This window comes from Thermobia domestica, chromosome 7, assembly GCF_964235325.1.
Source record: "Thermobia domestica chromosome 7, izTheDome1.hap1.1, whole genome shotgun sequence".
In the NCBI taxonomy this organism is placed as follows: Eukaryota; Metazoa; Arthropoda; class Insecta; order Zygentoma; family Lepismatidae; genus Thermobia; species Thermobia domestica.
Genome location: NC_137460.1, coordinates 119595190 through 119607933, shown reverse-complemented (window position 1 = coordinate 119607933; position 12744 = coordinate 119595190). Strand labels below are relative to the sequence as shown.

Here is a 12744-nt window from a genome sequence, read left to right as displayed (position 1 = left end):
CGGGTTATGCTGGAAGGGGTCACATAAGCTTAAAGCGGAATAAAAACTGCTTCTCGAGTTACATCCGAGATAAATTGTCCTCCATTTGAACTCGGAACCAGGACTAATTGGCCACAAATGCGATACGTCTGCCGACTCACTCACGAAGGAATCCTGATAAAAATACGTTGTACTGATCTTTATATGCTTCTTAATATAGCTCTCAAGAGTCATTTCAGAAGGACAAAGAGATAAACAGTTGCACAAGTGAAACCATTATACTGAATTACATATGGACAATTTTAAACTACTACGGAGTACAGAAGAACTAATTTAATTCAAGTTAGTTAACAACGACTTTTATTGGTCCAAATTAAAGAAATACAACGACTTAATTTGCATATCACAAAGATACGAATTATTTGAGTCCACTTTGGCTCAGACTCATTTATACATATATCGAAGATACTTCTCATTTCACTAAATGCCTCTCGTTGGGTCTGTATGACCCTCCCCCCACACACAAAGACGGCATTTCGATGTATTTTATCAATAGTAAACAAAACAATATTTAGAATGTTTCTTTGATTGCAATTACATAACAATAATGACTACAAAAAAAATCACAAACAAACTTTATAAACTTACATAAAAAAGTTGCTTTTATAGTATAATATTTTTGAGTAATGAATGGGGAATTTAGGTCTGAATATAATACGAATAATATACGGGAGTGAAACGTGATAACCCACAAATGTGTGTTCATCAAGATTTTACAAACACTTACACTTTTACGAACATTTTCGTTTTTTGGTTTAAACCAGTTGAATTTTTTGAAAAAGACCAGCTGGTTTAAACCTTGGTTTAAACCAGCCAACCCTGATATGTAGTCATTAAGTTTCCTTTCTATGAATAATCTGTATTCTCAAGCAGTGGCGTAACTAACAGGCTCCCGGTATTTAAGTTTCGGAGTATATAATGTTTGGATGTTAAAAGCACTTTGCAGAGTTCCTCCGTGGCTAAGCGGTTACCGTACGCGCACTTGGCGCGAAAGACCCGGGTTCGATTCCCGGCGGGAGCTCATGTGGTTCGGATTCCACGTTAATCAGAAGGTCCACGTCTCACATAGCCTCGCTGCTGAAAGGGACGCTAAACTGAAATTCAACTCCATTGAAAAGCACTTTGCAGGTTTCATATTACTGCAAGAGTACTCTACTTAGAGGAAAAAGAAATCACGGAACCAGCTATAATAGATTTAGTGAATTCTACTCGGAAAATGTATCGCCCTTTGTTGCAACAACTAACAAGTTTCCGATGAGTAGTGAAGAAACAATTTAGTGAAATTTTAACTTGGAATTAATTAGCCAATTATTTAGTCGTAGATAACTTCCTATGTTAGTAGTGTTCTGGATTTGTGTACTTCTTTGCAACTGTATCTCACTTTGCCTCTGACGAAGCCAATCCTGAGCGATCATTCAGTACACTAAAAGCCATCAAACTTTATATTCGTAGAACAAGGTCGAAGATGAAATTGAGCTCAGCCCCGTAACATGGGCTTTTTCTTGGAAGACCAAACATTAATTAGCCCTCCTAAAATATGTCAAGTTGAGGCCCCCTAGAATAATGATGGCATTTGAAGTGAAATCCTTACTAAACGTGTTCGATACTTCTTGGGGCGCCAGTTGATGGTTTACTAAAGTAATATCCAGATTACATATATGCTACATCTTAAAGGAATGTATTTCGTTCAGATAGTGGGGCAGCAGAAACGCCTTAAATTATTTGCAATGCTTTTGAAAATAGTACGGTGCTTCACAAGTTAACTAAATGAGACAATATTTCACCCAGTTGAAAGCCTTACTAAATATATATTTTGTCTGGGGTTCTAATAGGACACATTTTACTGAATGAGGCTCGGAACACATTTTCGTTTCATTTTTTTTTCCTGTTATGTGGTAAACCTATTCCAAGCTTTATTTATAAGTTCCTGTTCATATCACATCATACAAAGCAACAAAGTTTTAACTCAAATGAATCCTATCAAACAACTGGGAGCTTAATTGGGAGGGCAGTTCCCCATTCCCCCTCAAAAGTTACGGCATTGGTTGAGCCCTTTGCCAATCCTGAGCACCGAAAGCGAAGAATGGCACCACGTTGATATTGAGAAAGTAGTCAGCGAATTACTCTCCGAAAAAAAAAAATACGCCGGTTTAGAAATATGTGAGCAAGTTCCACAAGTTTTGACGAGTTTTCATATGTTAGTTGTAATGTGAACGTTAGGAAGAAATTATTTCTGCTCTTGCCTTTGAGGTGAGCGGTCCCAGGTTCGACTCCTGGTGGGTACACTCGGCCGAAAGATTGTAACAGCTTTTTCAGACCTGCCATCTTGAGTGAAGTCTTTCTTGGGTTTCGTTCATTCATACCATTCTAATGCCGGGATGGAGGTACCTAATATAATGGTCCCAGTCTGCTTCCTTCCTTTCCCAATCCTTTCTTCCTTCCCTTTCATCGTATAGTGGGCTCGCTGAGGGACGTCATCCTTCATACGGGATGGGCTAACGTGGCCTTAGATGCCGACAACCCAGAAATCTAATTCCTAATTCCTAGAAATTATTTCTTTTAAGAAATTTTTAGTCCCATGTACTTGCTTAATAATAATAATAATAATAATAATAATAATAATAATAATAATAATAATAATAATAATAATAATGTGCAATTTTTGTATATTAGCAAGTAGTGTCTGACTAGATGGAAAAATAACTCTACTACTGTAAATTGTACGTGTGCCATGAACGTAGAAACAGGAAGAGCCCTTTTGACATTTTCGCGGATGGAGGGGGACATGCATTCTTAGTTACGCTACTGTTCTCAAAGCATTCTAGTAATTTGTTTAACAATTGCTAAAAAAGTAGAAATCGAATAACGGTAAAATTTTATATAAAGTAGAATTTGTGGTGTGATTCATTGTTTCTTTCTTTCTTTTTTTTCCTGGAAGGGAAACAGTGAAGGAAACTGATCAGAGGATTTTACTTATGTTGGTGACTCATAGCCTTTCTTAAAACTGTTCTACTTTGATTAAATGTATTAAGTGTGGCAGAACAAGCATTGATTCAGGAAGCTCCGCTAAAAGACGCCACTTATGTTTTTTTTTTTCGTCACACATAAGCAGAAATGACTAATTTTCAGGTTTATTGTTTCCTTGTCTTGCATAGATGTAACAGATCGAAATGTTTTTGGTTACCTTTCAATTTCCTTATTTTTATAATCTTATTTCAATTGATATTAATCCTTCCAGAACGTGACAACCCTACTATTATTATAAAGATCGCCATAGACGAGTCAGGTCTTAAGTCTTTCATTTATTAGGATCACGCAAGTGGGATATATATAATATTGTAATGTTAGTACTATAGGTGTTCATTTTACTCCGACCTCACTCACCTTCATTCTCACAGTGAATTGGCCCTCGCCCTCACCTTCGAAGAGAGTTGACCATCGCTCTCGCCTTCGTGTTGGGAATTTGTCCTCGCTCTAGCCCTGACAGTGACAGTTGGCCCTCGCTCTCGCTGTCCAAGGTTGTCATCGCCCACGCGTCATTATGGTTGAGAGAGAATTTGAGGGTGAGGATGCCCTCGAGAGGGCCATCTTCGCAAGGGTAAACACATCTGGCTTAGTACGTCCGTTACACCGCTCAATAACTCTTCAACCAAAGATAATTTTAAAATTGTTTTCTGCAATCAACAGCTAGATAATTATCTCGGAGGAGTTCGTTAATGGATGTGATCCACTTACTTGTAGTGATAGAAATAAAGCATTTCCGGTTAACGTTGATCACTATAGAGCATAGACAGTAATCTCACATTGTATATTTTTTAATCGATTAAGCGTCTCTAGAATATATTCCATTTCCACTCTAATCACTCTGCTAAAACACTAAATGGTAGATCTACTACAACTTCTGGTTTCAATATTAATTGAAGAAATATTGCGTAGTTCTCTTTACTGTCTTTACCAGAGTCTATATTATCGTATTTCAATTGATACTAATTCAAATTAGAACGTAGCAACACTAATATTATTCGAGATATCGCCATACACGAATAAGATTTATAAGTATTTCATTTTATTTTTATTTCTATTGTCACTAATTACACAATCTCTTTGTTTCCAGGGAGATGAAGGCATTTATAGCAAATGAAAAACTTCTGGGAGGATCTCGAACATAGCCGTTTATATTGTCCATTGCAGTCGACACAGTCTGTTTTCCAACGAATGCATACATCTGTCATAGTACTTTGCTGGCATATTCAGAGGGTTCATGTATCCTCATTATCTTATGTAAGTTGTTATAAAAATTGTGCTCATGTATAGACTTAGTTTATTATTTGACAAATAAAAAATACAATGTACAAACACATTTTCCTTTAATCAAAATGAAACAAATATATATACATTTAAGTTTGTTTGTGTGTGTGTGTGTGTGTAACGTCGCATGATTATGTTTCAAGGCTAAAGAGAAGGCAATGATAATGAAGTGATGCAATGAAGAAAGTAGGAGGAAACGAGAATGCATCGAGAAAACCAGTGCACATAAAATTTGTCCACCATATCAGGCTTACTTGTTTAAAACTACGCAAACCAACATAATAAGTTACAAGGAGCTTGTGTGTTGATTAAATTAAAATTCTCATCTATGCTATTTATGGAAACAACAGGTCTCAGCATAAAAATGTAACCTTGCAGATTCAAAATTGAGTAAAAAAGTACTTTAACAATTCGATTATATTAGTATTCAAAAATAGGAATGGGAGTATTTATTCTGCTGCCTTGCAGGCATAGGGAAAATTCCCCAAAATTACAAAGGTAGATGAATTTCACACTGCACTAAAAAATTTATAGTAAGTACGCCTTCTACACATTAATATTGATGTTAGACATTTTCATCTTCAAAGCTGGGAAATAGAAGTAATTTTTGAAGTACTCGTATTTTTTCAAAAAACTGATTTCTATTTTCCAACTTTTAAGAGGAAAATGTTTTAACTTCAATATTAATGTGTAGAAGGCGTACTTACTATAAATTGTCCAGTGCAGTGTGAGAGTAATCTTCCTTTCTAGTTCCAGGAAACCTTAACTGTGTCAGCAAGGAAGCGAATAAGTACTTTTTTCTCATTTTTGAATACTAATAAAATCTCATTTTTGAGTATTTTTTAATCATTTTTTTTTAAAAAAAAACCTTCTCATTTTTGAGAAGAGTTTTTCTTAAATTTGAGAGGAAATATTCTCAATTTTTGAGAACGTGTGTTTCTCAGTTTTGCGGCTATCTGAGCATTTCGAATACTTTTCTACTCACTTTTGAGTATACATGTTCTCAATTGTGAGGAGAGCATTACTAGTTTTTGAACAAAGAGTTTCTCAATGTTGATTACATTCATCTCATTTTACGGTTAACTTTCTCATTTTTGAGAAAATATGTTCTCGTTATTTTGAGAAATAGCAGTTTCTCATTTTATTTAAGAATATTTTATATCGCTTTTAAGAGAATTTTTACTCAAAAGAAAGTAAAATTTACTCAAATTTGAGTACATATTGTTCTTATATTTTGAACACCCACACTTTCTCACTTTTGAGAACAATGTATTCGGAGCTATTCTGAGAACACAATGTTCTCAAATTTGAGTCAATTTTACTCATTTTTAAGTAAATATTTTTAACAGTGTAGGCGTAATGAGGATTAGGCCAAACGAGAATCCCTTTTCGCCTAAAATGGCAGACACAAATCTTATCATTTATCTGTCATAAATGTGTCAGATAATTGGTTAAGAGAAACGTGGTGACACGAGCTTAAAATAGCATAATACTGCATTGGAGCAAAAACATACAAATTCCATCTCATTCCTAATGCAGATTTTCCATACCCAAGTGTAGAGAATTTACAGATATTATTTTAACTATTTTAATTCGCAGAGAACTATGAAGAGGCATCAATTCTCTTTTAAAGAAATATTATGAAGGATAATAAAAAATGACTCCCATTTCGTGTTCCATGTGGTGATATAGCCAGACGGATGAATTTCATATAGATTTGCATCTGGATCTTCTTTGCTCCGAGAGATCTCTTTAGAAAAGTCGTGCAAATAAATTGCACATACATGTAGTTTGTGCACATAAATGTAGTTTGTTATTTACTTCTGTGCAGCTTGCGCTTGTTGAATGTATTGTATTTTTAAGTGTAGTTTTGTTAACGTTTACGTTTGTGATAAAAGGGGCATGATGTCTCAGTGGAAGAGCTCTTGTTTTTGGGGTGTAAGGTCCCTGGTTTGATCCTCAGTCAAGTAAATTTGTGGTGAAATACACTGTCTGTGAGTTTCCCCATTTCCCCCTACATTCTCATTCCAATTTTTTTCCATCTCGTTTCAGATTCTATAATCATCCGTCATTCTTGGTCTAAACGGCATGATCATTGGATGTTAACGTAAAAGATTTCGTTTTTACGTTTGTGATTCAGTAATGGTTTGATTGGTATGCTATATACAGCTACGTAGTACTAAGGTAAGATAGCTCTTTTATTTTGATTCAGATAATCAGGAAGCAATGAGGTGATTTGAAATGTACAAGGCAGGGGCGGATTCAGTGGGGGTGATGGGGGCATGGCCTCCCCCACAGAAGAGGAAACTTTCTTACTTTATATATAAATAAAACCCATCCCAGAGTTTGGATCTCTAAAAAGTGGCTCTTTGTAGCAGTATTATAACCCACCGCCCCCCAGAAGTCAGTCCTGGATCCATCCCTGGTACAAGAAGAAATATCTAGCAAGAAATGAAACATATATAATCACGTAGATTTACTTGTATTTTTTGGTTATCACTTACGTAATACAAATTGTGTAAATAAATCTGAAGATCTTAACTTGCTGCTATTAAATACTTACTGTGTGGTTTAATTTAAACTAATCCTAATTACACAGGTCTGCAAAAATAAAACACTGCTAAGCTGTTTCGGTTTACTTAAGTGATTCGTATGTGTTGGGGTGCGCTGAATCCAGGAATGACAACGTTTTGTCCTGTGACGTCTGGGTGGCGAAAAAACAAGTAGTCATCGTTGAACAAAAATATGAACCCAAATATGCGATTTACAGAAACGTCATTAACAGCGTAACACAAATTAATGTACACAAACACGCACACACGTGAAGACAAATAATAATAATAATAATAATAATAATAATAATAATAATAATAATAATAATAATAATAATAATAATAATAATAATAATAATAATAAAACCACCCTCAATCAGATTGCTCGTGAAATCGCCTTTTTTAAAGGTCAAACTTCGTTTGGAGCTCGTCCTTTTGTAGATGGCTGCCGGAAGATCCCTAAACAACATCCTGCACTAGTCTGCCATAATCGTAACACTCCAGTTTCCCTGATACCGTCGTTCCGTTTCTTTGATATCTTGATGGAAACGCTCCCCCTGCTCTTCACTCATTGCATCCACATTGTCAGGAAAGTAGTCAAGGTGGGAGTTAAGAAAATTGACTTTTAAGGTCTTGGAGCAACCAATCTTTCGGAACGCGTGCAACATTTCTTTTCACCATTTCCTTGTACTGTAGGTCCTTTCGGTTTCCCAAAAACGTTTTGATGGCCACAGTAAAGACAACCCATCCTCTTTTTTAGTTGGAGTCATTGAACTGATGAAGTCTTTGTCGGATAAGAGTTTTCCAATATCAGGTCCAACAAATCCCGTGTACTCGCGTACTCGTAGTATTTGAGCAACAAACAATGTAGCCAGAACTACTTACCAACGTTTTACAAATCTAAGATGTAATCTTACTAAATTCGCTGTATGAACAGATTTATTGTTTTTGGTTTTAATTTGTAATCTCGTACTCTCATTCATGATACATTACCATATGTGTCAGTGATCCCCATCCGGACCAATATACATGTATTTTCATGTTTCGGGGAGTACATTTAATTTTCCATGTTCATTTTTATTTTCGTGCGATGCATTTGCGATTTAGCGATTTCCAGCTACCTGTTTGACCACGTTACATTTCGTTTGTGCAAACACTTGACGTCGCAGGAAGAAACGGGGGTCAATTTCGACTTCGGTGCACCCAGAAGCGTAAAAATCAGCTAAACTTGTGCAAACAGCTGTTTGGTTGCGGACCTGTGGTATTAATACTTTACATATCTGGCATTATATTTGGCGATTGGGTAGAGGTAATATGTTTGTATTAATTTCATTAACACACACACATTATCGATGTTGTATCCTCTATAAGAGATTGTAACTTACATGAAGGAATTCTCTAAAATTACGTAATTAGTTGAAAGGCTGGTAAATTCTACAAAACTGTTTCTAATGGTAGAAAAACTGTTTCTAATGGTAGTTTCTAATGGTAGATCCGTCAATCGATAATGATGATTCAATCGATGAGTCAATCGATATATCGATGATTCAAAGAGTAGTTAATCGATATATCTTATTTAGATCAAGAACGATTTATGTGAGTGTGAAAGACAATGCGTAATCTTCGAAAACTTTGGAGAATATCTACTAATTTGTAAACATGGAAAAGAAAACTAATGCTATATGGGAACCTTGCTACTTATTGACTCGGAATGAATTCTGAAATAAGCCCTCATTACGTACTTCATTATAACACTAGAACGGGGAAAGTAAGTAATATAATAAGGTTAATTATAAGACGTGGCCTAAATTACCATCAATTCTTTAAATTTTATTTTGTGTTTACCTAATAAAAATTGTTTAACTATGAGACGTATATTTGAACAGATTACATTTAGAAGAACAAGAAAAAATATTTGAGTCCAAATTTTCATGTTTAGTTTTGAGAAATTTAAAAGAAAAACTAACCGAGTCGGTAATAAAAATATATATAGTGCTATTAATAGTTGGCGAACTTTATTTTCGTGGATGAAATTGTAGATAATTTATGTACCGGTACTATATTGAACCTTATGTAACAAAATATGCATATAACTAACAAATTGCTGTTTCTGTTTTCTTAGCGTAATATACATATTCTTTACTACTTAACTTACAATAAAAGTATTTAAATGTAATTTTAATTAAGTAATATAATTGGAAACTAATTTATTTACAATGACTTTACAGGATATTCAACCTTGAAGAAACTGAATAAATGTATTTTCAAGAAACGTTAAAGAAAATACATCGTATCTGAGGAAAAATGACGTCAGACAAAATCAAAACAAAATGGATAATATTTATTATATTAACCCTAACGAAAAAGACTGTTACAATCGGACTAAATGCTGAATTATCTACCATACCAACCTTATCTCACACCTTACAGTATAACAATGTACAACTAAGAGCTATCAGCGAATTGTGCATGAAACTGGCTTCAGATGCACGACGCGGTATACTTGTTCAATTAGGCGAACAGAATGAAAGCACAATTTCAAAAGTTTTGAAATATTTAGGAGAAGAACTAGTGCCAGTTATAAATATATACAGGAAGACCACTTCTTGTAGTGTGAGTATACAGACTGAACATACTCCAATAGAAAGAGATCTAATAATACTAATAATGACACTTCATAAATACAATAAGTGTATAAAGCATTTACTTGACGAGTTCAATGATGTCCACCGTTACACAAAAGAACGCTTTCTAATTGTTGTTTCAATCAATTTTCTAGAAGAAATTAATGCATTAGACTTAGTTACAAGTTTTAGAAAGATGTCGAGTAAAATCACTGTGAGAGTTTCCATAATTTGCGTTAGAACACTTCTTCACATAAACAAACTACTTTATAAACCCAACAGTAATGATCAGATAGTTGCTATGTCTCACAATCCGTTCTCACAGTTAACTATTGCTACTAATACGACAGTAGAACACTTATCAGAGACAATTAATGCAGTGCCGAAAGCATATTATCCTGAACATTTATCTAATGCGAATGGAAAAATTATTCGCGTTAGTACCAAGTTTAACAAGTCACCTCCCGCTATGGTCTATTTCAAAACACAGAAAGGTCAGTACGTGAAGCAAGGCTACATGTATGAAGTATTCCAGTCTATGAAGGAGTACATGAACTACACAACGGAGGTAGTCAGAATACATGGCTTTGGTAAATACGGAGCTAAAGTTTCGAATGGTAATTGGACAGGTGTTTTGGGGGACGTTGTAAAAAGAGACGTTGAAATGGCGGAAATATATTTGTTTATGAATCCAGAGAGAATTCAAGTTGTGGATTTTACAAAATATATTGCGATCGAAGCTCCTTCAATTATAGTGGCCAAAGGTATGAATATTCCTCCTTGGAAATCGCTAATGTTTATTTATCACGTCTATGTATTGACCGCAATTGTTATGGTGTTACTATTGTTAGTTACAGTTGCAAAACTAATGTTCATGATTGATCTGAAACATGAAAGGGGTTTTTCTTCAGTGGCTCTAAACATATTGGCGATACTTTTTCAAATTTCTATTTCTCAACCAAAAGGGAACTCTGTTCGAATCCTGTATTTTAGCTGGGCATATTTCAGTCTTATAATTGCATCAGTGTATTCTGGTTCCATTGTGAGTGTTTTAACAATTCCTCGCTATTATCCAGATATTAATACTTTGCGTGAACTAGTAGATTCAAACACAAGACTTGCTGGTCATGTATACTATAAGAGATTGCTAAGCCAATTGTCGCAACCATATTTACAGCCAGTAATTGACACTTTTTATGAATGTAGCGAAGGTAAGAAGATACTTCTGGAGATGAAACAAGGAAGAAGAATCGGCTATATTGAAACAAAATCTGTCATTGAATATTTCTCGAAAGAAATGCAGTGTAGATCAAGTTGTAGAGAAGATTTTTACATATTGTCTGAAACCTTGGGTAATAATATACATGGTATAATCTTCGCGAAAGGGTCACGTTATGTCCACCGTTTTAATATATTACTTGGAAGAATGAAGGAAAGTGGATTAATATCTAAGTGGTTTTGGGATGAACTGAGAAACGTCCCAATAGTGACTTGCGATGAACAATGTAGAAAAAATAAAGTAATACCGTTGGAGGACATACAATCAATTTTCTATATATGGATATCTGCAATTATATTAAGTACAACAGTCTTTCTTGGAGAGATTAAGTTTTACATGAAACTCAGGAAAATTAAACTCTGCCAAATTACTGCATAAAGTTTTGTACTATTGTTTTCTGACTCTTTTGGCTATTTTATGATCCGAAAATAAGAAATAATAATATTTCACTGAGAATTAATTTTTGGAACAAGTGGTTGAGTATCAGCAGGGCGTGCAATCTATTGAACACCACACAGACAGGAAATGCTTAAATATTTGTTCCCATTCAATAGGAAAACGATGTACTATGTTCAGAAATTTACTGCCTTCAATTTACTATTGTTACGATATATATATTGCTTTACTAAAACTACTATGTTTCACACATTGTCTTACTGAGGTATCTTTGTGCGGTAGGAGTTCAATCTAGCCAAAGACACATATGGTAACGATATTTAATTTGTTTTTCCTGAATGTGGCACTGTCCAAGGGCAGATTTAAGAATATAGAATATACTATACAACAATATACAATGCAATTTGTCTTTAAATCCTCACATATGCCTTCTGCATCTGAATGGGTCTCCGCAAATTTACAGAGGAATCGGCGCCCTTGGCAGTGCCTCAACTGTTTTCAACACTGTAATAGTTATACACTTTTAAAATGATAGTATGCATCTTCGATCGTAAATTTCGTGCTAAGAGCTAATAATTTGAAATGCAAATATCATTAAAATATCCAAATGAGGGGCACCACTAACTGTCGTAGCCGTTCTACAAGAGTACCGATACATTTACATAGGATAGTTTGGAAGTTTGAAAAGAGAGTTTCATTTAATAGTGAAACTGCGGTAGAATTCCAAACTATGTACATTCAATACTGAAACTAGGGCTGCGGTGGCTCAGTGGTAGAGCGTTCGCCTCTTGTGCATGGGTTCCGGGTTCAAACCCTGCTCCCACCAAGTGAACTTTATGGTGGACAAGCACCGAGTGAATGGGTTTTCTCGGGGTTCTCCCGTTTCCTCCCACTTTCTTCGTTCCACAATTTAATTCATTGCTCATCGTCATCGTCTCCTTTCGCCTACCCGGCATAACCCTGGGACATAAAACTCAAAAAAATTCATTTTCATTTTATTTTTTTCAATATTAAAACTTGAAATATTACATCTATACCTCCTCGTTTTAATAGAGAAAAAAGATCAAAGATATAATCTGTTCCTCGAATGTTTTTCTATACCAAAAGTCATTGCTTGCTACCTCTTACTTCCTTGGCTCTATGAAGATGAATATGAAATCGGAAAAGTCATTGATACGTAAGACTTTGGTTTGAATAAAGGAAGAAAATCAGAGGTGAAGCATTCTTGGTACTGTATACATATTTAAAAATGCTTGTCGACTGTTTTATGCTTTGTGCGATCGGTATTGTAACTGAGAAATCGTGTATATTCACCACTTCTTTTTTAACAGTCCAAAATCGAGACAAAACATTTTTTGCGACGCTGAGTCTGTGTCAAAAACAGCTTTCTGACATCCCTTGCGGCTTTTGCTCATTGTAGTTTATAGTTGATAATATTTAATGCAGAATATATTTTGACTATAATGTATAGTTTAAGAGAGTTTATTCTTTATAGTCCAATAGTGAAAGACCAATAGTGTTTATTCTTTCGTGTTATATTGCAACC

At 34.9% G+C, this 12744-nt stretch overlaps 1 protein-coding gene across 1 annotated transcript; it reads left to right on the top strand.

Annotated features, from left to right (window-relative positions):
* The first annotated feature begins 9719 nt into the window (after nt 1-9719).
* LOC145689312 (glutamate receptor-like) lies at nt 9720-11180 on the top strand. Its single transcript, XM_081763455.1, has one exon. It carries the CDS (start codon nt 9720-9722, stop codon nt 11178-11180), a length of 1461 nt encoding a protein of 486 aa, XP_081619581.1.
* Nucleotides 11181-12744: the final 1564 nt, after the last annotated feature.

Bases quoted from the DNA above. Each gene is read 5' to 3' on its own strand.
- LOC145689312 (XM_081763455.1), top strand. From the start codon at position 9,720: ATGTCGAGTAAAATCACTGTGAGAGTTTCCATAATTTGCGTTAGAACA.